Source organism: Falco naumanni, chromosome 7 (assembly GCF_017639655.2).
Source record: "Falco naumanni isolate bFalNau1 chromosome 7, bFalNau1.pat, whole genome shotgun sequence".
Taxonomy (NCBI): Eukaryota; Metazoa; Chordata; class Aves; order Falconiformes; family Falconidae; genus Falco; species Falco naumanni.
In genome coordinates, this window is record NC_054060.1 from 17,063,378 (window position 1) to 17,088,047 (window position 24,670).

General features: G+C 53.6%; 1 protein-coding gene and 1 long non-coding RNA gene across 2 annotated transcripts; one reads left to right on the plus strand and one right to left on the minus strand.

Annotated features, from left to right (window-relative positions):
• Positions 1 to 610: 610 nt before the first annotated feature.
• ONECUT1 (one cut homeobox 1) lies at positions 611 to 24,520 on the minus strand. Its single transcript, XM_040601375.1, has 2 exons — positions 23,066 to 24,520; positions 611 to 8,609 (listed from the first exon to the last, which is right to left on the minus strand). Exons 1-2 carry the CDS (start codon positions 24,144 to 24,146, stop codon positions 8,317 to 8,319), a joined length of 1,374 nt encoding a protein of 457 aa, XP_040457309.1. The 5' UTR covers positions 24,147 to 24,520; the 3' UTR covers positions 611 to 8,316.
• LOC121091490 lies at positions 18,703 to 20,164 on the plus strand. The gene is made up of 2 exons (XR_005828946.1): positions 18,703 to 19,496; positions 19,654 to 20,164. It is a non-coding gene; the product is annotated as an uncharacterized LOC121091490 (long non-coding RNA).
• Positions 24,521 to 24,670: the final 150 nt, after the last annotated feature.

The following is a 24,670-nucleotide window of genomic DNA, read 5'->3' on the forward strand; positions in this document are numbered from 1 at the left end:
CTCCCCCCGGAGCCCACCCTGCAGGGTGCCGTGATGGGGATGGAGAGCCTGGAGATGGGGAGCCCGGAGATGGGAGCCCGGGGGTGGGGAGCCTGGGGATGGGAGCACGGGGATGGGGAACCCCGGGATGGGAGCCTGGCAATGGGGACGGGGGGGAGCCTGAAGATGGGGAGCCCGGGGATGGGGAGCCTGGGGATGGGGAACCCAGGGGCGGGGAGCCCGGGGACGAGTTACAGGGAGCCCAAGGACGGGGAGCCTGGGGATGGGGAGCCCGGGAATGGGGAGCCCGGAGGTGTGGATGGGGAGCCCGGGGATGGGGACAGAGAGCCCGGGGACGGGGACGAGGAGCCTGCGGATGGGGGTGGGGAGCCCGGGGACGGGGAGCCCGAGGATGGGGACAGGGAGCTGCAGCCCCAGCCCGGCTGGAGGTCAGAAGATGCAGCGCTGGGGAGCCCGAGGTGCCGTTTCGTGCCCCCCGAACCCGTCCCCCCCTCCCCGTCTCCCCGTCCCCGAGTGTCCCTGGCTGCCCGGCCCCTGGGGCTGCCCCGGAGCTCCCCCCCCTCCCCGCCCCCTGCCGCCCGCGGGGAAACACAAGAAGGCAAGAGATGTCTAAATTTAAAGTGCTGGAAAATCCAACCTTTTATTTACTACATTTTTGTGACTACATAAACGCCGAAACATTGTAACGCTGAAACATTGTAACACTGAAAAGCATGATGACATCATCACTTGCTTTTTTTCTTTTTTTTTTTTCTTTTTCTTTTTTTTTTTTTTTTTGCTTAGCAAACACAGCAGATGATATTGCACGGCATAAAGTGAGAACAGTAGCAAAGCTTAAAATAAGTAACTGAAGGAAATCTTTAACGCAGTACAGGAGATACTCATAACCAAACCAGAATAATGCCTAGCGCATCACACTTGTCCTCGCTACACACAAAAATACAGAAGAAGAAGCTCTTGACTAAGAGAGAGATTGAGGAAATATTAGCAATCAACCGTAATTAGGTACAATAATCACTTAGTCTGAAATGCAGATGCAACGCATAAACTACTACTGCTTCCTAATGGGCAAACTAAAAATGACAGCAAAGTTGTCTTTTATCGAAATCTTTGCTTTGTTTTCTTTTTGTGTTTTTTTTTTCTTTTTTTCTTTTTTTTTCTTTTTTTTTTTTTTGTCTTGTTTAGTTTTGTTTCATTGCTCTGGAAGAACTCCCTCTTGCTCTTGGAAGATTTCCTACCTCTACAGGTCCGGGAGCTGTGATTGTCTCTGGCACCCTCTCTGCGGCGGCGGATGGAGCTAAGGTGGCGGTGGCAGGGGCGCGGGGCGCAGGGGGGCCGGGGGCCCGGGGACCCAGGGACCCAGGCCGCAGCTCGGCTGGGGCTGGGCTGCGGGCAGGGGGGATGAAGACAACTACCAAAGCAAGTAAAAGACAATGCTTGAACGTTTATTTTCATTTAATACTGTTGTTCGGTTCAGACTGCAAAACTAACGCGGTTCCACGGTGAGGATGCAATAAAAGCAGAACAGACCGTGAAAAATCAAACTACGGGAACAGGAAAAGAAACTGTGTCTTCCCAAGCACAGTTCTGTCCAGTGCTCGATGGCTTGTGCCGGATTTGGAGCCTAACACTTTGTCTCCCCCCTCCACGTGAAGCGTAACTCATTGCACAGCATTAGCTTATGTATTCAAAGCAGACACTTAGCCAACGCTTACTGACAGACCATTTAATGATCCTGCATTTCAGAGCGTCTTTATTGCCCCGTTTCAATACTTGAAGTATAAAAATGTATCTAGAAAGCGTAACTTTTGACCAAAAGCTCAAACCCTGCCCTTGTCCTTCCCTCCCTCAACCCCTCCGCTATCCCCCCAAAGGAAAACAAGGTACATCTGGAGCTCAGCTACTGTGTGGGGAAAGGAAATATTTACAGCCATCACAAACCATGTCAGTACACAACATTTAGTTGAAACAGAGTCTATTCTTTATGCAAAATAAAATACAGGTGAGTGGCATCCTATATTCTGTGCCATGATGCCATCATCAGCTTTGCAGAATTATCATTGTCATTACTCCTTTTTTTTTTTTTTTTTTTTTTTTGCTTTTCAACTCAAAACTGCTTTTTCCTCCCTGGACCTGGGGGGGGCCAGGGGCAGGCACAGTGCCTGGACCCCTCAGAGGGATGCTGCACAGGTCCCTTCCCCCTCACCCGCAGCCGGGGCACCGCACTGCTGCCGCGGTCCCTGAGCCTGGATGCGGCCGCAGCTCCCGGCGGACCTGGCTGCGCCCCGCAGACCCCGACCCCTCCGTGCCTGCGGACCCTGGCTGGAGAGCAGGTGACACGGCAGTGGCCCGCGGGTGTCCTCAGCCCTCGCCAGCTCTCGAGCTGGGCTCCCCCACAGCACCCCATCACCCGCCGCCCCTCGGCCGCCCCCCCCGCGGGCCCTGGGGCGCTGGCCAAGGCCTTTCCATGAGCAAGGTTTCCAAATTCAAGTTAGCTTTTCTCCCAAGGCTTACGCCCGCTACTTGCGCTACCCGTGCGAATGGCGAAGGAAAACAAAAACTCAGCAAAGTCTCTCACAAATGCCAGTGCTTTTCAACATTAAACGACTTTTAAATTCTTTGGATGTGTGGGTTTCACCCACAAAGCAACCTTTCTAGAAAAAGACAAATAAATTAAAGGAAAAACACACTATTAATGCCTTTCTGCTTTCTAAGTGACAAAAGTACTACCTTGAAACACTCATTTTGGCATGTACAAGTCGGGGGGAAGGGAGGCCCGGGGGGGGTAACCTGGCAGTGTTTGTAACACGGGTGGAAGTGCATGCCAAGACAAGGCTGAAGATACACCCTGCAGTCAAGAGAAGCACTCTCCTTCAGTTCATCTCGGCATCAAGAATGAAAAGATTGTAACATAAAGCTTTGGCCATTTTTGAATCTACTATATACAATTATTTTTTTTTTTGTTAAACTACATAGTCATAAATTAAAGCAGTGATTAAATAAGCGTATACAAAATGTAATTAAATTAAAAGTCACAGCACATTATAGAGAAAAAATAGGAACCATTTATCACAGCAGAGAATATTTTTTTTTTACCCTGTGAAAAGAACATCGACTAGCGAACACAAAGCATCCTCGTTGAAACAAAAGAAATCAAAGCCATGTTTCCCTTTCTCGCATTCATTGCAAACAGCGATCTTCACCCACTTTGAAACATTCCCAGGAATAAGATCTTCCTTGAGTATAACAGAGAAGTTCTGCCAAAAAAAAAAAAAGGAAAAAAGAAGAAACCCAAACCCAAACCGAATGATATAAAAGGAATATACAAACAAAACAACCCCTACAAAATAAATAAGAATTATAAAGCTTTTTGTAAGTAACCTTAACAATTATCAAACTAGTAAGTTCTGCCTTATCACATAGACTCTCTATACAACATAACCCTAAAGATTTATTACTATGAGGTATTTGGAGGAATTGGTAAAAGCAATGCACGGCCTGTCTGGGCTGAGGGACTCAAGCTGCTTTGGGGGAAAGAAGAGGGAACCTTTGGTTTGTCAGCAAGAAAGTGGAAAAAAATATTTTCCTTTGGTATCAAAGAAAGTTTCATTGCATGGTTGCACGGCAAAAAGCACCACGGTGAAGAATTATTCCTTTTTTCATTAGTGGCCTTTCTAACAGGCTGAGGTATTCAAAGAGTATAAGGTGAGAGATAAAGAGGTCAACAGCGGTTTAACACTTTGGTTCAAGCAAGGCACTCGTCCTATGAGTTTACAAAGTTTGCAACATGTTTGCCTAGAGCTTTAGTATTATTATTATTATTATCCTTATCATCGTCAGTAGTAGCAGTTGTAGCAAGAGAAGTATTCGTAAGGTTAGTAGCGTTACCATTAAGAATGAAGACAAGGTTACACACTGAGTGAAGGTGAGGAAGGGGGATCAGGGGGACGGGGGTAAGAAGGAGGATGAGTTCCCTTTCCAGACTGAGGCCATGCACGAAAAATCTTTGGTATTCTTTGGTATCATCAATGTGATTAAAATCACCAATGGAAATCGAGTGAGGTAGCGTCTTTGGTTCACACTATAAATAGTAGATCTTTACACACTTTTTTTTTCTTTTTTTTTTCTTTTTTTTTTTTTTTTTAACACGTGGAAGTAGCTATTCCTTACCTTTTGCTTCTTTGTCTTTAGCAAATAGTTACCAAATGTATTGTAAAGCTAACCACACCACAATAATAAACCAGGAGGCTAAGCAAAGTCTCAAAATTAGCCCCTGGGCCTTTGAATGCACCCAAACGCAGCGAGATAGAAAAGGGTAAGTGCTTTCTCTTTGTTTGCTAAATGCATAGTTTTCATCCTTATGTACAAAGGAGGAGAAGGAGGAGGAGAATAGGAGGAAGAGTAGTAGAAAGAAGGACCATTTTGCGGGGTAAAAATGTCTTGTTTACAACTCAGGTGAGGAGAGGTGTCCTAAGACTCTTTGGTATAAGCTCAGCAGTGTTTCCGAGCCCTCCGGGCAGCGGCAGCCCCCGCAGCAGCACCCGCCGCCACCGCAGCCTTATCCTGAAATCCCTCTCAGGAGAAGAGCGGTGCCCGCGGGCAGCCCGGGGGCTGGTCCCGTGTCGGGGCACCCGGGCACCCCTGGCCGCTTCAGCCACTTGGGAATTTGCTTCTGGCATGGGCTGGAGCAGGAGCAAATACTCAAGCGAAAGCCCTGTTGCTGGCTTGCTCGCTCTCGGTGGGTTTGCTTTACCTGAGTAAGGAGAGGAGGCTGAGGCCCCTGGAAAGCAATGAGGGGGCTAACGGAGCCGTACAGGTCGGTCTGAATTTTTATTTTTTTTTTAATTTTATTTTTTTTCCTGGAAAGCTAATAATGCCATTTACAATGGGGATGGATGCGGACAGTTCACCTCTTGGCCAGCCTCCCCTCGTGGGTCACTGCGGTCAGGTTTGGATGCAGCCTATGAGCCGAATGCGCGTTCCTAATGCCCTCTCGCCCGCAGAGCCACCTGCGACTGAAGCCCCATCTCCCGATGCTGCCAAACGGTTTCAGGTTCTGCTCCCTCTCCTAACCCTTCCTGGCAGATTTTTAGGTCCTTCTGTTGAATTTGAAACTAATTTCTGTCTTGTCAGGAATGAAGTGAACCAAAAGACTAAGACTAACGTGCCAGAGGCAAGCTTTCCTGTGTGACGGGAGGCGCAGCACCCGCAGGACGCTGCCCTTCGAGGATGCCCTGCTGTGGAACGGCAAGGCTCTGAGCCAGGGAGCACTGGGTAACCTCTCCGTGCTTCAGGCGGTGCGGCCGGGCAGTCTGCTCAGAGGTAAAACAACTTGACAGGTAGAATGAGCAGTTCCATAGTTATTTGCTTCATGTTTCGAAAGGAATTAAAGAAAAGTGTGTTCTTTGCCTATTCAGAGTATGAGGCGCATATTGCTTATGGGAAGAGTGGTTTTGTTCCTAATGGCTTATTAAAAAAAAAAAAAAAAAAAGAAAGTCTATATATACTTAGAGAGACATGTAAAAAAAGCAAAACAATTAAAATCTAGAACTTGTGCATCAGTTTTAGTGTGTGTGGGTATATGTGTGTGCGTGTATACATACATACACCCCATAACAATGCGTGTGTGTGTGTATATATACACAGACCTATTTGGGGGCTTGCATGTGTGTGTATCAGAGATCCTGAAATTGCATATTGGGTGCAAATTTAATGCTGGTATGAAAGTTCTCTTTGGTTTCAGCAAGTAGTCTCTAAAGACAATACAATGGAAATACTAAAAAATGCGGCAATGTACTTTGAATTTCCCTGCATTTTTAAATTCTCAAGTTTTAAATAAATAAGGCTTTCTTTTCTAAACTATAGGTACGTTACAAAGCAGTGTTATGCTGGAAAAAACTAAAATGTTAGTTATCACTGTCCTTTATTAACCTTACACTAACGAGACTGCATTCATAAGATATTTTATATGTGAGCTTATTAATGTTCCCATGTCAATTACGTCTCCGGGGGGATGGAACACTTTAAAAGAAAGCTTGCTAAAATTTAAGGTAAGCTAGAGACTCAAAAACCTCACAGATTACATTTTCATAGACAATTGCTTTGTCAGTCTTGAAGTGGGTTTGACGTACGGAAATGTGGAGAAATATTCAGTGCCAAAAATCTTGGTTTTATTTCACTTTATTTTAATAAAGAGATATTTTCAGCTGTATTCTGAACACTTACTGGAAATTAACTGTATACCCTGAACCTTGACTAGACCCTGTCCTCTTGGGAAATAACTGGTGCTACAAGTTGCTTCAATTTGGCATTGCTAGCACTCTGAGTGGGCTTCATCCCCAAACCCAGTATCTGCTATCGGTGATGGCGGTTAGATTCTAGTTTACCTTGAATTTTCCTTTCTCTCTCTTCTTTTTTTCTTTTTTTAAAAAAGGCTGTAAGTAAGATTACCTATTTCTAATCCTTGTATTGGGCCTATACCTGCATATTTAGTTACTTTGGAATTTAATATACCTAGCAGAATTACTACAGTCATTTGAAACACCGGTTAGAAATATAACAGGCACACGTATGGTTTTTAAAGCCTATTTTTGCCTTACACTAAAATTTAATATGCAGATGTTGCACGCTTTTCTTTTTATCAGAGTAGGAATGGGATGATTTTTCTTCTACGGGTCTGTTAGCAACAGAGCATTCAAAGCTTTTCCGCTACAAACTTTGAACTATTTCATGCATTATCCTGATTAATAGATGAGCAAGAAAGAATGCACAGGACAAAAGCTCAGCCTGCTACGCACAGATATGAAGCCACAAAATGTCAGGCTGTATCTCGGTGTCATGGGAATTTGGCTATTGACTTCAGAGGCACCAGGATTCAGCCTTCCAAAAGCAATGCCAGAGCTCCTCCCTCCAACGCTAACTGGTGTTGTACCGCTGTTTTCAATAGGAAAAGACCACAAGCCTTCAAAGCTGTTGCTACTCCTTTGCCTGGTAAAGTCAATAGGTAAAAAAAAACTGCTCACGAATGTCAATGAGTATTGATCAAACACTGAGCCCTGTGGTTTTACATTTTGCAATTCTTTTCCCTTTTGCATACAGAATGCCTCGGGTCTCCGGTTCACAGGCTCGATGGCAGAGCTGAGCCATGCACATGGCAGCACACGCCATGCCACCAGCACTGCTCAGTGGGTGGGTGGCAGTGCCAGCCTGGCACGATGCAACATGGCAATGTGCACGACTAAGGACCCCGCTGCCTTACACATGGCTCGAATGGCTCCTTGGTTTGCTCCCATTGAAGCCAGTGGCAAAAAGGCTGGCTGGCTTCAGTGGAAGTGGCATCCCATGATCAGTACCTGTGCTCCGACAGGGGCTGCGATCTTCTTTGATGACATTCTTTCTTGCCAATCACGGAAAGAAACAATAACGTGGTTTTACTAATTGCAAATAACAGTCTTGAATACAAGTTTTATGTGTTATACAGTTAGATTAGTTTATACCTATAACTCTACATAGTATTTTGTGTAAAAATAGCTTTGGAATATTAAAATCATTGCAATAAAATACCTGCAATATAATTATTAAATGTGTTCTTTGGTAGCTAGTCGATTTTTTTTTTTTTATGGATGGAATAGTTTTCCTTTCTTAAATCTGAACATTCCTTAACAAACAAAGAGAATGCACTGGTTTAGGTACCATTCAAAATTTCTTTGCTTAGTTTGAACTCGTTTCCAGGCGTTGCACTGGGTAAGTTCAAACCAAGAAACAGCAAAAATCACACTACCGTTCAAATGAATTCAGACGACTCCACGCTTTGTCAGTCATGCCATGGCACAACCCTCTCTGAAGACCAGCCCTGACTAAGTCCCTAACCACCGGTGTGTACACAGTATGGATACACGATACACCTTCATGGCAATTGCTGTGGAAGTGAAGAGCCGTATCTGAAGAGATGTCTGTTCAATGACAAGAAATCACTATGCTCCAAACCACTAAACAGCCAAGTACGGTGAAGATGATAATGGGCAAAGGTGTAAGACCAGTGGTCTGTTTCTCTTCTCTTTGCATTCCGTTTCATTCCCTCCGTTTCGCCTTCTTCTTCCTCTCCATTTTTTGCAAGTCGTCGTCCTACTAAAGTGTGTGTCTTAGAACAAAGTCATAATGCAGGTGAAATAAGTCTTTGGTTTCTTTGGACTTATAAATAACATTTTTTTCAAATAGTTCTAAGTATAAACCTGCTATCTTGAGGTCCTGGTCTGTCTTTATTTATTTATTTATTTTTAAAGCTTTTCCACCGAGGTTTAGTTCGTGGTTATTCCTTCATGCTTTGGTACAAGTGCTTGATGAAGAAGATGAGTTGCCTGAATTGGAGCTGCCCTCGTCTTGCCACTTATCCAGACTCCTCCTCCGTGCATTCATGAAAAAGTTGCTGACGGTGCTCAGCTCCAACCCGAGCTGCTGGGAAATGGTGATTTGTAATTCTTTGGATGGACGCTTATTTTCCTTGAATATTGCATGTAGAGTTCGACGCTGGACATCCGTGAAGACCAACCGAGGCTTTTTGGGTGTGTTCCCTCTATCCTTCCCGTGCTCCTGTTCTTTCCTCTTGCACGCTGCAAGAAAAGGGAGGATGGTTAGAGAGGGCAGGCAGAGGACCGCAGGGGCACATGGTACAGGGCAAACTGGGGGGAAAGGACCATTCGTGTCAGCTTCTGCATTTGGAGAGGATGCGTGACATTTAATTTTCTCACTTATTATAAACTATAACAAATACAAGGAATAGAAGTTAGGGAATACCTTTGTTGTTGCCTGTTAAAACTCATCCAATGCTACTACCGAGAGCCTACGTTGTAATAACACCCATTAGTGCTGGGAATTTAACTATGCAATATTCCTATAAGGTAGAGTGGAAATTCATTGAGCAATAGAGTTGAACTTGGCCACCTTTTTCACCTTCATTATTTGTTGTCAACACATTTTTGTAGCTTTTATTGGCCAAGAAATAAGGAACTGGGAGAAAGCAGGATGCTACTACAGTCTTACAGGCCAGATGATTATGTATTCTGAACAAAACAAACCATGTGACATTAAGAACAACGGTGCAGTAAATAAATATTCCTTATAGAATTTCATCTTGTTTTACCTCACATCCCTTCTTTCCCTTTCTGGCTTTTATTTTGCTCTATGTTATTAAAGGGTGCTTGCAATTAGAAATCTGCCTTGCAGATCGCCTGCCAGGCAGGATCCAACTGGGATGGGAGGGTGGCTCCCAGATCCCCCCACCAGCCTTTGACTGTCTGCCAGCTCATCTTGTTAGCATTTCCCTAGGATAAAGGTTTCCTTCGGAGGAGAGATTGCTCTGTCTTGCTTTCAAAAGAGTCTGAAGTTGTCTGTTTCCCCTTTTTTCTCTAACAATGTCCTTTAATGCTGGTTTAGAGATGTATTTCTGAAGGTAATGTGGATGTTCTGTCTATGTGCCTGTCTAGTCCTGATTTCTGTGGAGATCAGTGCTGATTATATGAAGAATTTTGTGCAGTGTCTCCACCTATTTGGCGGTTCTTGGAATGAAAGCAGCAGATTACTTCACCAAAGGTCCTTCCTACATCTTTTATTGCAACCGAGAGCCAGCCTTGGCATAATTGCTCAAGGGAGGTCTAAAAATAGTCATCCACCTTTTGTACTTAAGAGAAACAGCAACCACATGGATCAGACAGAAAGATCCAGGAGATGCAAAGGCACCTTCTTCTGGCCCAGGCAGGCAGGGACGAGACGCCAGCGTCTCAGCCCCCTCTGAGGTGAATCTTTTGAAGAGCTCCTAATAATATATATTCCAGCTACAGGTTCTTTCATAAGCAGTGACACATCAATCAAATGGTCTGGGATGCCAAACCCATATCTTCCACGGTTATTTTTATCTGAAAACCTTTGAAGAGTGCTTTGAAGTTACATCCTGATCTCTAAAACACTGTGAAGCTTCTGGGCTGAAAAACAGGTTTTCTCATGCAAGCGAGCCCCCACTGAAGTTAAGCTGCTGAACTCACTGTGGGGAACAGTGCCTGCCGGAATAATTCTGCATCCCCATTGGAAGTTAAAGTCAATAACTCCAGGCTTGAAAATACTTTTGCAAGAATAGTCTGTTATTTACCGACAAATATTAGGAATGCGGAGCAAAGAAGGCACCACCAGCATCTCAGTCCTTTATAAACATCTCACCATTTGATGATCAGAAGTTCCTGTGAAAGCAGCCGCAGAAGTTCAGCTCTGCGACCGCTTCACGTTCTGACGCTGCCCCTGCTAATGGGCTCATGCAGGAAAAGAAACCAACCAAATGCCGGTGCTGTTTGCTGTGCCTAACACTTCATTTCTGGCCACGCTGCTTTACATCTTCCTTTTTCAACGACTACACAAATCTTTTACCTAGATTCTCTGCCCAGATCATTGTTTGTCACAAAATCTTAACTATGCAAATAATGTGAGCTGAGCCAGCACCGTACAGCGCTTCAGCAGGAATTGTCATGGCACAAATGAGGTCACAGCAGTAGATACACAGCTAGGTCAATCAGTGGTGCAAACCTCTGGGTTTCAATCACAAACTAGTACACGAGTTCTCTGAAATCACAGAGAATAAAGAAACCCCCAACCACCTATTGTGAAGCTAACTCGCTTAACACATTGTCTTCCTGAGCTTGTGCTCATCTCCTGAAATGTAATGTTCCTGAATAATTATTTCCTTAGAATGTCTCAAGAGTTACACCTTGTTCCTCAACTTCAGTTGTATCAGAGACCTCATAATTACCGCTAGTAACATCATGGGGGTAAGAGACAAAAGTGCTTATTGCTGGGCAGAAAAAATAAATCCTATCCAGTCTGTGATACAAATAAACCAATTTTAGTGTTTTGCACATAAAGCTTCAGTTCAGTCAAGCCCATCAGAAAGCGAGTGGTAAGGTTCCCATAGTGCTCCCTGGAGAAGCTGGGAGCCATCCCTTCCTCCCGCTGGCCAACACAGACTTCATTTTTTAACATTTTAACATTTTTAACAAAGTATCATGCAGGGATGCTGGTCTCCTGAGGCTTGGTCCACACCAGGTGGGAGCCGGTGAAGGTACGCTCTAGGTCAGCTTACAGAATGAGATAGTTCTCGTCCTCACATCCAAGCTGGATGGAGTTCTCCTGCTCCCAGCTAAGGACTAGGGATGTGTTGGCTGAGAGTGAGGCACTGACTCAGTTACAGTTTGGGACCTTATTCGAGACACAAAGACCCACCGGCAACAGGTCCGGTCCCTGCCAGACCATGGCTCAGCACCAACAGGTGAAACCGAGGCAGCCCAGCCCGGTCTGGATGCTGGGTCCTCCCGCGCCACCGGTGCTGGCTGAGCCGCACACCAGCAGAGCCTTTTTCCACCTCAGGGAGACTGGGAATGCCTTCAAAAACCAGATCATTTTCAGGCAACGTGAAAGCTGTTTCCTTTTCAGCTCTACCCCTGTTAGCATTTGCCAGAGGTAGGTTGAGGGCAAAAATTTTCCAATATGCTTAATTGCTCAAAGAGCCCTTGCAGACAGCACTGCCGGCCTGGGGCCGTGAGCAGCAAGGGTGAACACCACCTCTCATCTTCTGCCTTGTCCAGACCCAGGAATATTAATAGCACTTAAAAATAAATAATGGTGATAATGAAAAACCGTAATAGGGTTTCCTTACGATCGTTTTTCCTGCACTGGAGCCAATCAATTTTAATAATAAATTGTAGCTTCCAGCTTGCCAGAGAACAAATGTATACCACGGGAGAAAATCTGCTCCAATGTGAGCAGATACCCAGAGCAGGCACGGCGGCTGGCCAGCTCGCACTGCGGGGGCTGGCAAACGGGGGCCACCCGGGCCAGTGCCAGCACCCTGTGCTCAGCCCAGGACACGCTCCCACCAGGCAGCTATGTCTGCCTGGGCCAGTTCCTCCTCTACTGCCAGCCAGGGTGGCCACTGCAGCGGAGGCTCCAGAGGCACCGACCAAAACCCTTTTCTGGGCAGACACCAGAGCCTGTCTTCAAAACTGTTTATCCCACACCTTCACCTGGATTTTATTTTACGCAGCAGAAGATAATAGAAGTAATTTGCACTGATGTCCTTCACGTGCCCCTGCCTGTGAGCGCTGTGAGAGGACCCTCTCCTGCAGCACAGAAGCTGGACCTGGGTGCTTTGCGGGGTGCTGTGCTCCCCCGAGGCTGCCCTGGCTCCCCACCGTGACAGCCGTGCGCCTGCTCTCTGGGCTGCCCCGGCTGAGACATGCCCCTTGTGATGCCTTTTGAAAAAGCCTTAAGAAAGTCTAGTTAAGAAAAAAGCCAAGCAGAGGATGAAGAAAGAGTCGCTTTGACTCTGGCAACACATGTGCAGATATGACAATGTAATATTATCAGTGCCACAAGGAGCCGTATAAATCCACTGCTGAACTCTGGCCTCTTCCAGTCACTTCCATCTTCCTCTGCCCTGAGCAACAGATATCTTTGACACTTGCAATCCTCCTGATACAGTCCATCAATCTATTTTTGTCTCCCTTTGTTCCTTCTCAGTTGCCCGAGGGATTTGGCTAAGGTAACTTGCCAAACCTTGTAAGCTCTGTGTATCTCATGGAGGCCCGGCTGCCTGTGCGCGGTACCAAACGGGCTCTCATGGCTGCAGCTCCACCATCTGCCACCCCCTCCTGCAGCACCCAGCTGGCCTGGCTCCGTGCGGCACGGTGGGATCAGTCCTGCTCTGCCAGAGGTGTGAGCAGGATCACGTCCCCTATGAAAACGCACTAATTGCATCTTTAGGTTGATAGCGAAGAGGGTGTTTTGCCCACCTGTGATGTGAACTACACCGTTCTGTCAGTCTAAAAGTCAAGATTACAGTAAGCCCAGGTGTTAACCCTGACGCTTGATCTAGTCTTTCATCCCTAGACTGTGGATTTCTTTTAAAAATCTAAGGAAAAAGCCCTGATTACCATAAATTGATTTTCAGGAGTGCTTGGTGCGTACATATGTGCCTAGCTGTATCTGGCCAACATGAATTTTCCTTTCTGAAAACCAGAAGCAAAGAACAAAACAAGCAATACCCTCCATCAACCTGCTCTCCGCTGGTTTGGTTTGGGGACACACACCCCAAAGAGGCTAAGGCAGCGGCCACGTGTTCCGACGTGTCACACCGCTCACCAGCTGCCAGCAGCAGCTCCTGTAGCTCCCGGACAGGCACACGCGATGGGCAGAACCGGGGTTTTTTCTGTACAAGGTGGCTGGAAAGGGAGCAGGGACCCTGGGTGGCAGCAGGGGAGCACCCTGCCCAAGCGCCCCGCACCAGCATGGCATTGCAGCTCCCCTGGGAAGGGAAGTGGACAATCCCACCGGTGCCGTGGCACGAGCCTGCTCGCCCCAAGGAGGAGGAAGGTGATGCGCACAGTGGGTGCCCACCTACAGGCAGCCCTTTTCCTCTCTGCCTGTACCTACAGGGGGTCCAGACCAGCAGCGGAGAGATGCACACATGATAACCTCCCCAGCCCTGCGGAATGCCGAGCCTGGTTGACATGAAGAGGAGACAGTGTGCTGGCCACCAGCGATGTGGTACAGGGCCTCTCACCCTGAAGTGACAGGTCACATTTCCAGCTCTGGCCCAGGTCACTGCTGACCACAAGCCATTATTACTTGATGGCCATCGAATGCCCTGTACAAGATGAGGTGGCGGTCTTGGTTCAGCTCCCCATGAACCAGTTCACACCACGCTAATTTCTGTCACATTTGATATATTATTTGACAGCAATTGGTGCCGTGCTTGGAAGGTTGAGCTGGACGCTACAGACAGAACAATCTGTAGAAACCCGTTTTGTAGCCGAGATGTTCATTCTGGGGAGCAAGGAGGATTGGGGATCTCTCACACCTGTGGGCTCGGCTCTGTCTTGCCTGAGGAGGCACTTTCTGGTGGCTACACATCAGAAGGTAAAATCAGCACTGAGCTCTGGGCTCCTCAGCACCACCCTCACCGGACTGGTCTTGTTTTGAGGACTGTCTCACCCTTACCATTCATGAGCATTATATTTGCTTCTGACAGGCAGGAGAAAAAGCAACTGCTTTATGCTTCTTTCAAAGACTCCTGTGCGAGGTTCCCAGAAAGCAATGAAGAGCTTACAAGCCAACAGCTTCATTGTTCTGGGTTCAGAGCAGTCACCCTTCCCACAAGTGGGAAAACCCCACAAAATAATTGATGCAGCCCAGCTTAAAGAAGTGCTGACAACAGTCCTGCATTTCTGCATGTGTCATAGGAGAGGAGAAGTATTTCAGACTGACTTGAGAGAGTTCTCAAAAGTTTTGTGATTATCATCTTTTCCCCCTCCTCTTGCAAAGCCTAGTCATTTAGCTATCCCAATTTCATGTGTACGGGACACGTCTTAGAGACATAAAAAACCTTCTTGGAATTCTCTCCTTATGTGTATTTGCTCATATCTATTGTGCCAGGTCTATAAAGGCTGGGCCTGAACTGTGCCCACTAAGTCCCTGGGAATGTCTTTCTAAAGTATCTGCTTCTAGTTTCAAAACATCACAAGATACCCAACAACGTTTTTCAGAGAGTAAAAACTCTTTGCTGGTACAAGCTCTCCTGGAGAATATTCCTCCGAAGGAGGCTCTACCTTTGGGTGGAAAAGGCTGCAGGATTTCCATAGGAGGTTGAAACTGCATAAGGACTTTGGCCGTCAGAGATAGCCCTAATCTTGCTGGCTACAACAGCTCGGTGGAAGCAAGTAGCCAAAAGTTTATGGTAAATTCAAGGTGATGATAATATATAATAAAGAGTGATAAGCTCCATCCTTATCATGTGAATAACACCTCTGGAGTGTGCAGACACACAGATGGCAGATCTTCTTTCCTAATTATCAAAAACTTTGTATTTGGGGGAACATGAGAAGAAGATAAGGGGCCTATTAGACACATACCTGAGGGCAGACTTCACCATGAGAACTCAAAGCGAGTGGATCTGTTTGGCCTGGATGAGTAACCACAGCTCCTGTGTGCCATTCACTATGACAGGTCGCCATTTGGTGGTCCCCTGGGCTGCCCCATCCTGCTTGTCACTGCCCCAGGGCCTTCACAGGTGCCTGGGAGACAGGATCACTAGCAAGGTGCTGTGTGAGACAAAGCCGCTGCACATCGGGGCAGCTCGTGGCTGTGTGCTGCCACCGTAGCAGGTAGCAGATAGCATTGATGCTGCAAAGAGCATTCCCCAAAGCACCAGCCTGCTGTAGGATAAGGCCATTCCCATGGCAGTGACGAAAGCCTGCATGTTTGTTGGTTGCTCCCCAAAACTTTCCCCTTTCAACTGAAGACAGTATGTGCTATTCCGAAATGTCTGCTCCCATGCTAAATTATTTCTCATTACTCCTGGCACCATTCAGCATTTTGCACTTGTCTCTCTAGCAATTTGTATTTACACTTCTTTAGAGTGCAGGTGTAGCCATCTACTCCGAGGTCAGTTGATTTGTATCTTATTTCTCTGCCATCGAGCCCAGGCAACAGTTTTGTTATTTCATACCATGAAAAGAGGTAAAAACACGTCCCTGTATGGGAGGCTCACAGGCCGACAGCAGCCTGGCAGCACACGGATCCCAGCTGAGACTGAATGGTAAACATCTCGCTCCTGCACAATGTATTAAAATGAACGACCTTCATTTGCTGCCCCTGGAATAATTAAGTGAATGTGACTGCGGAGCACTGACTCAACACTTTGGGGTTTACACAAACTTGTGGTGTTGATGGATTTGTGACCACTTGAGTGAGCTGACATCACCACTACAGAATATGGCACTAAGTGGATCAGTCCAGGGAAAGCACCCGATTTTCCTGCGATATCATTTCAAGTAGATGTTAAATTTCTTTAGCTGGGTCTTTAGTTAACCATATTACTGTGACAAATATTTCTTTGTCTAGCATAAGTAATTAGAATTTAATCACTTAAACTGCATCTTAATTACCCCAAATGAATTGAAAGGACATTTAATAGCAAAGATTAAATTGCCTTAATGAACGATTCTTGAGACTACATCAATATTTTAATCGTGTTAGTTCTTCTCGGCCCCATCCCCCCCCCCGCCTCAGCGGCACAGGCAGCCCCCGGCCCCTGGGTGGCGCCCGCTGCTCGCCGCTGCACAGCGGGGGGCGCGCACCGCACCGCACAGCGCCACACTGCACCGCACCACACAGCGCCGCACTGCACCGCACCGCACCACACAGCGCCGCACCGCATCCCACAGCACCGCGCCGCACCGCACCCCACAGCGCCGCACTGCACTGCACAGCGCCGCACTGCACTGCACCCCACAGCACCGCACCGCACAGCGTCGCACTGCACCGCACCGCACCCCACAGCGCCGCACCGCACCGCGCCGCACGGCCCAGCCGGGGAGCACCGGCCGCCTCGCACCGCTCCGCCAAGAAACACCGCCCGCTCCGCACTGCCCGGCTGGGCAGCGCTGTCCGCTCCGCTCCGCACCGCACCGCACCGCTCCGCGCTGCCCCGGGAGCACCGGCCGCTCCGCCCCGCGCGCTCCTGCGCGGGTGCGCAGCGCACAGGCTGCTGCGGAGCTGCACGGGGTCCGCACGGGGCTGCGGCAGAGCCTCGCTGAGCGGCGCGGCGGGGGTGAAGCCCCCGGGGCGGGTTCCGACGCGCTCGGATGAGCCCCGGGTGTTGCGCCCCGTTCTGCTGCCCCAGCCCAGGGCTCCGCTGCAGCCGCCGAGGATGGAGCCTCTGAGCGGTGAAGTGACGCGACGCATCCAAAACCCTCCCCGGGGCGCTAAGGGTGCCAGCCGGGCTCAGGGACCCGGCCAGCTCCTTTCCCAAGGCCCTACCTGCCCGTTCCCGCTTTCCCCGCTCCGGTTCCTGAGCCCGCAGCCAATTCCGACACCATAATCGGAACAGCAAGCCGTGTCTCAAGTGACGATGAACGCGGCGCCGATGACATCAAGAAGTCCCTCCGTGCTGGGGGCGTTACGGCAGCGGCGCAGCAGCCCGCTCCTGCGCGGGGAGCGCTGCGCACCCGCGGGAATCCCGCCCGCACCTCTGACCGACGCACCTAGAGCAAGGCAGGCAGCAATGCAGCCAGCATCGCTGCGCCTTAACACCCCCAACCTCAGAGCGGGTTGACTGCAGCGGCTTCTGCGCGGAGGTCGCTGAGGAAGACGCCCCCGTGTCATCCGATTTAGTACTTGCAGCTAATTGAAGCAGCAGCATTGCTAATGGTCCGCCAGAAAGGGCTTGCACACACCAGCGCCGAGGTTACACCATCCGCAGCAGCTCTGGCACACCTGCGGAACAGCAATCCATTGCGTTTTAATTGCCATTTGGGCTGTACGTAAAATGTTACCACGGAGATTTCCTATCGCCCTGCAATGGGGAAAAAATCAAAACTACTGTTGAGCTAATAAATTGTTCCTATAAATTACTCCTTCAGCATCATAAAACTGACTTCCTCTTAAGCAAAATGGCTCAAGCAAGCGGCGTTTCCGAAGAAAGCCAGTAAGCACTGGTCGCTTCCCTGTCAGTATACGATTAATCCAGATAGATTTATGTTTGAAATGCGAATCAACATTTATCGATTTGATCGTGGAAGTACACGACAGGATGCCACGCTAAGTCCCCGCTCGGTCCTGGGGGAAAACTCCCCTCGATGCCTGCAGCCTTCAGGTTAAAACCACCAGCGCTTCAGCGGCGGTTCCTGCGCTTAGGAGTCACCTCGGGTCCCCCTCCAAACGAACCCGCCCCCTGTGCGGGGGTCACGGGGATACTTCTGCTGCACCGGGGACGGGGGAAGGCTGCCCGAGCCAAGCACGAGCGGCGGAGCCTTGCCGGTGCGTGCAAGCACAGCCACCGATGCGCTCCCGGCCTGTGCGTTCCCAGTTAATTTTGTCCCGACCTTCCCGGCTGCCTGACGGGCGGGTGGCAGCGCCCGGGCTCCCGCCGGCGGCACCTGCGGCGGGCTCAGCCCCGGCACCCCGCCGCTCCCCTCCCTCCCGGGGCACCATCCTCCCCCCCGGGGCAGGGTCACGCACGGTTACAGTGCTGGGGGGTCGTTTCCCCTCCGGCCACGCACCCGCATGAAGGAATCCAGCCCCGGGGCGCGCTGCCCGGCTCAGCCGCTCCCGCTCCCGCTGCTGCCCCCGCGGGCGGCCCGAGCACGCAGCCAGGGGGGGACAGAGCCCGGCCCGCCCCGCAGCGGCGCAGCCCGACCCGTGATCGATGCGGCGTAGCTGCCCGTCGCAGCCGGCAGCCGTGGGGCGGCTCGGCAAAGCCCTGCGGCTGCGCTCCGGGCCGCCTCGGCCCCGCAACGGGAGGGCTGGCTTCGTCCCGGCCCGCCGCGGGGCTCGCCCGGGAGTGGGGCCGTACCTTCAGTGAGGCTGTACCGGGAGCGGGGCTCGCCCGGGAGTGGGGACGCACGGGGAGTGGGGCCGTGCCGGGAGCGGGGCCGTTCCGGCGGGAGCTGTCCGCGGTGCTGACGCCGGGCACGCCGCCCGCGCTCGGCCCGAGGAAGCGCCGTGCAGCGGGCGGAGACGCGCGGGCAGCGGCGCAGGGCAGCGGCGCAGCGCACCCCGCCAGGAGCAGCCCGGCCCGCAGCGCTCGCCGGAGCCGCCGCCTCCAGGCCCGGGGCAGCCGCCGCCGCTGCCCGGTGCGGGCAGGAGGCTCCGGCCGGCGGGGCCGGCTCCCGCCCACCGGCGGTCAGTAGATGGCGCAGAGCCCCTGGGAACGGAGGGAGGCACGTGGCGAGGGCTGCGGCCGCCTCGGTGGCCCTGGCCGGTCGGGGCGGACAGACGGTCCGGGTCATGCCGGCATCGCGCCCACAGCCCGGCCGTGCAGGCCCTCGGGGCGACCCGGTCGGTGCTCGCGGTCGGGAGCGGCCCCGCTTTCAGGCTACTTCATCCACATGGCAGCGAGGGGGGGAGCGGGGCACGGCCACCCGGCGCCTCCCTACCACGCGGCGGGTAATTAAAACAAACAAACAAACAAACAAACAAACAAACAAACAAACAAACGAAGGAACAGAGAAGAGGCACGGGCCGAGCAGCGCTCCGCCGGCGGGGCTCCGCGGGGCGGGGCGCGGGGCCGGCCCGGCGCAGAGGAAGGCGGCTGGCCGTCGCCCGGCCCCGCTCCGCCTCCCCCCCCCGGGCAAACATTAACGAAGGGTAAACGCGGCTGTGTGCGAGGGGCTGTAAATCAATCCCGCCGCAAGGACGCGGCCGGCAAACAAGCGCGGCTCCCAGCGCCGGGGGCGGGCTGGGGGCCGCCCTCCCGCCTCACCGGGTCGGGGCACCTTGCGGAGGGGCCGCTGCCGCAGCCCACGGTGCGCGGAGCCGGGCCCGGGCGGCCCGCGGGGCGGGGAGGGGCAGGCCCTTGCCCCCGGGCCCGCGCCGTGCTCGGGATGGCGGCGGTGAAGCCCCCGGTCGATGCCCTCCGCCTCCCTGATGCAAATGCTTTTACGCAGAGTCCCCGCCGGGTAAATATTAAACAGGCCCTAATGAGGCAACCGCGGCCGGGGGCGGCGGCGACCTTCCCCCGGCGGGCTGGGGCGGCCGGCGGGGCGCGGGCGGCGCGCGTTACATTTCACATTTAACGCGGAAAGCGCTCCGATGGCTGCATCGATTTCTTTACAGTTAACCTGGCGAGAATTCCTCGCCGGCTTCCCAAGCTTCCAGCTTATCCAGGATTCACGTTGGGAGGCAGGGAGCGAGAAAAAGAGGAGGGGAGAAAAAGACATGCATCTATGGAAAACAGCAGCGGGGCGCGGGCAGGCGCCGAGCAGCTGCGGAGGAACAGGCCGGGCCGCCCCCCGCTCCCCGAGCCCCACCGGCGATCGCGGCTCCCCCGCGCCCCGGGGCGGGCTGGGGCAGCGGTGCGCGGTCGGGGAGGCCTCGGCAGCCCGCACACCCCGAGCCCCTTCCCGGAACCTTCCGCTGCCGCGTTTCTCCCTCGGGCGCTTCCAGCCGGGCCGGCGCACACGGCTCCAAGCAGGTCTTTTTTTCCAAGCAGGTCATTTTTCCCTGAACGAGTGGGGTTTCGCCTTCCTTATCCCCTCCTGTCAGTGTGTCCCCGTGTCCCCCCCCCCCAAGAATATAACCCGAAATAAATTCCCCCTGCAGTCCCAGCAGGCTGCAAAGGGCTGTACATTTTCTTTACATTGTATTTATTTGTTTCGGTACCCCTTTGCTGCCCTTCCGAATGTCAGGAAGGCAGGGGGAGGGAAGGAAGACTAACTAACGGAGAAACGGCCAAATAGATAAATATTCAGCGCCAGAGGGGGAGAGAGAGGGGGGCAGACAAAGGAAAAGAGAACAGAGAGGAGAAAGAAGGTGGGATGAATAAGATGGAGGCTGGAAGAGGTCAGCTTTGCAATTAGCAGTTCTGCTTACATTTCAAGAGACAGCCCAGGAAGTGTCAAGACCTCAATCCTGCTTCCATGTAACTACCAATTTTTCCTCTATTTGTCGGAGCTTCTGTAATCTGGGAGGTAGGAATCCCCCAGAGGCGGTTGGAAGGGGCAAATACTCGAGATAAAGTGCTGGGCGAGACCGCGAGGCCTAAAATAAGCAGGCTCCATCCCCCTCACCGCCTCCTGGACATCAGAAAGGGAGGAGGCGAAGGCGGCGAGGGCACCGCTCCGGGTATTTATCTACCTGATAATTTTCTAAACGCCCGGGAGCCAGTTATAATTTGGATGTGAAATTTAATTTGCGTCGGCTGGAGTAATTTATGATATTTTGAATTGATGTTCATACATCAATATCAATTGGGACAGATTTTTACCACTTAGCGAGATCATCACACATTTAAAACCTGCACAAAATAAAATCGATACTTGATGCATTTACCGCAGATTGCCTGCAGCGCCGGCCGGGCAGCGCGGAGGGGCGCGCAGCGCGGCGCTGCCTGCGCGGGGCGGGGCGGGGCGGGGGGCGCCGCGGGCCGCCCCCATTGGCTGGGACGCGGCGCTATGCAAATGACCACGTGCTGCGGGGCCGCCGGCGCCCAGGCGGGGCAGCGCCGGCCGAGGCCTCCGAGCCCCCGGCAGAGCGGGGAGCGCCCCGCGGAACCCGGCGCCGCCTCGGCTCCAGGGGCTGCGGAACGCTGGGCCACGGCCGTCCCTCCCCGACACCCACGGTCGCCCACTGCCTCCCCGGGCCGCGCGCCCCGTTTTGCCCCGGGGAGCCAGTTTCTGTAAGGTGCCGGCTTTCAGGTTGCATCGGAAAGGGAAGGCGGAATAATGAGGCTTTGTCTCCCTAACGGGATTACCGGGAGCCGGTTATGCGAGGGCAGCGCTGCGGCGGCCGGAGGAAGGGGCGGTTTGAGGGCAGAAGCGAACAATAGGCCTCTCCGGGCCCGGCAGCTGGGCAGAGCCCGGCCGGCCCCCGGCGGAGCTGCCACCTCCCTCCTGCCCGGCCCCGCAGCCGGGGCTGGCAGAGCTCCCCGGCCGGCAGCGCCACTGAGGGAATGCCAACAGACTCCGAAGCGAGGGGTTGTTTCCAGTATCGATCTATGCAAATGAGCGGAGATTCAGGTCGACCGAATTGTCGTAAAAATACGCTCCAAATCGAAACAAGTTCTCCTTAGCAATCGTTACGGGGATATTGGAAACACAAACTCCATCCTCCACTCCCGGGTAGCACCAGCAAGACGAGAGCTTTCTCCTGGCGGGGTAGTTGTTGAGGAAGGGAAGGAGGAAAGGGCATTTTCTGAGCTCCCAGACCTTTGAAACGGACTCCGCAGGAGTGGAAGCCAAGAGCGCAACGTCCTCCCAGCGGCGTGCACCGCAGGGCCGGCCGGAGAGGGAGGGAGACCCCGCGACGGGCCCTTCCTACCGCCGCATCGGCTCCAGAAGCGAGAAGGGTGGCGGAGAACAGGCGAGGAGCAGGGCGGCGGCGGCGCCGGAGCCCCGCACGGTCGGGAAGCCGTTGCCGCTTCCCCCCGTCGTGGTAGTCGAAAGCGCAGAACCATTTGTGCGTTTGCGAGCGGAAAGATTTGGCCCTTCCCGGTTTTTTGTCTGTGAAACGGCTCAGTGACCCCGGCTCCAACTCGGATTGACTGTCTCGCGTTCTCCAGGGACAAATTAATGGAGACCTATCACTTAATTAACAAACCCTCACTCGCGGCGTATTAAACCCGGGCTCTGCGCTGGCAGCGCAGGCTGGCGGGCTCGGGGCGGCCGGGCACCAGGCGGGACGGCGGCCCCCGCAGACAATGCGGGAGCCGCGCTGGGAGCACACCGAGCCGGTGAACACTGAGGGGTGCTGAGGCGCTGGAGCAGCGCGGAGCCGCGACACAGGCTGCCTGTCTCATGCAGAGGCATCCACACGAAATTCTAACTCCACGGCCTAATGATTATTACAACCAGTAAAAAAAAAAAAATAAATAAACCCTAACCTAACTGTTTCAGCCAACAGCGCTTCTCAGCCACCAGTCGCACGCCGGGCCCGCACCGTGTGTGGGGAACCCCCGCCCCAGCATTCGACCCCGGCCCGAGCAAGGGACACGGAGCGACGCCGGCCCGCAGCCCCGCCGGAGACTGCGACCGGAGCCCGCCGCCGCCCCGGGGCCGCCGCCCCCCGCACAAAGCAGGCGCACCGAGTCCCCTCGGCGGAGCGCTGCCGCGGCTCCGCCGCATCCCTCCGCGGGCCGTACCGGGCCTGGCCGCTCAGACGGCCGCCGGTGAAAGCGCTGCCGCCGGCCGGCGCGGGTGTCGGCGGCGCCCCGTTACCGGGCACGCCGGGCGCCGACCCGCCGTAGACGGGCGAGGTTGGCGGGCGCGCCCCGCCCGGGCGCACGGGGAGAGCCGGGCCGCCGCAGTGCGCAGCCCGAGCCCCGGCTCGGCTTTGTCTGGAAGCCGGGAGCGCGGCGCGGAGGAGCCGGCCGGGGCCAGGGGCGCGGAGCCTGGAGGGGGAGCGGGCAGAGAGGAGAAACGGAGCGGCGGAGGGGGGGACCGGGGCTGCTCGGCGGGGGCAGGCGGGGAGCGGGGCGGCCTGCCCAGGCCCGGGGCCCCGGCGTGCCCCGACCGCTCCGCAGCGGGCTCACCTGCCAGCCGCAGAGCAGACATCCGCTGAAACTCCGGCTCCTGGAGCCACTTCCACATCCTGCGGAAGGTCTCCCGGCCGGATTTGAGCTTGCTCCAAGGCTTGGGGTTCCTCAGCAGGTCTGAGAGGGTCCCTTGGGAGCGGCACAGCACCCTCTGGGCGAAGATAGCCTGGGGGATGCTGTACCGCTTGAGCTCGGTGGTGATCCTCTGAGCTACTTCTTTGGTATTGATTTCTTCCATTTGCCCTGAATTACTTCCACTGTTGACCTGCGAACCAGTTACAGAAGGGTTTTGCTCCCTGGCAGAGCCCAGGATCTGCCCGTGGCTCTGGGCGTTCAAGTGGGCATGGGGGTGGTGTGGGATCCCGTTGATAGGCACCATGCCAGCGGAGGTGGGGGTGAGGTGTTGGTCGCCATGCCTGGCTAACATGGCAGGGTGGTGGGCTTCAAATCCGTTTGGGGTGAGCATTTTCTCGGCGGGCATGGTGGCACTGGGGTGAGCGTAGTGGGGCAGCCCTTGCTGGGAGTTGTGGATGCTCCCCAGGCCCGATCCAGACAACGGAGAGAGGCTTTGCCCCATGCCGGTAACATCCTTATGGTAGGGGGTGTAGAGATTGTTCATAGACGCCAGACCCCTCTCGTCCCGCATGAGCGTGAAGCTGCCGCTCACGTTGCCCGGTATCCGCTGGTGGGGGTGGTGGTGGTGGTGATGGTGGTGGTGGTGGTGAGGGAACTTGTCCGAGACCGTCGAGATGGGAGGTAGAGGCTGCAGAGGGGTTAACGTGGTGTAGGTGCTGCTCATGCTCATGCCGGGGGGTGTCTCGCAGGCCATGGTCATGGTGGGGTGCAGGGGGCCCGTCAGCGCGTGGTCGGGCGGCCGGTGGTGGTGGTGGTAGTCGCCGCCGTCGAGGATGGACGCCATGCCCATGGAGCGCGGGTGGGCCGGCAGGTGGCTGCCGCGGTGGGCCACCGCGCTCCGGTGGTGGGGGCTGCCGCTCATCAGGTCAGCGGCGGCGGGCACCGGCTCATGGCTCACCCCGTGCAGATCGCCGATGTTCTCCATCGCCAGCTGCGCGTTCATCGTCGGCCGTGCGGGCGGCTGGACCGCACATCTATCTGGTGGGCGGCGGGGCGTCCCGGAGCTCTTCGCGGCGGCCGCGGGCCGGTTCTTCCCGCGGGCCGGCAGCGGCGGGCGGGCGCTGTGGGCTGGTGGCGGTGCTGCTGCTGCCGGGCTGGTGGCTGTTCCTTTTATTTTTTTTCCCTTTTTTTTTTGTAATTTATTTATTTGGGTTTTTTTCCTGTTGTTGGATGACGCCGTCGGTGGGTTTAGGGCCCCCGCTCCCTCAGGCCAGGCTCCGCAGCCGCGGCGGGTGTCTGGCCGCGTCCCTCGCCATCTCTAGCCATGGCTCTCACTGCGCTCCGCCGTTTGGACACCGCTCCGCTGCTGCAGCGGCGCGGCCGCCGGCCCGGCGCATGCGCGCGGCGCCCCCGCACCGCCCCCGCACCGCCCGCCCCCGCCCCCCGTGACGTCACCGCCCCTATTAAGGAGGTGAGCCCCGCGCGGCAGCGCCCAGAGTTGGTGGTGCTGCGCTGCCCCGCGCCGCC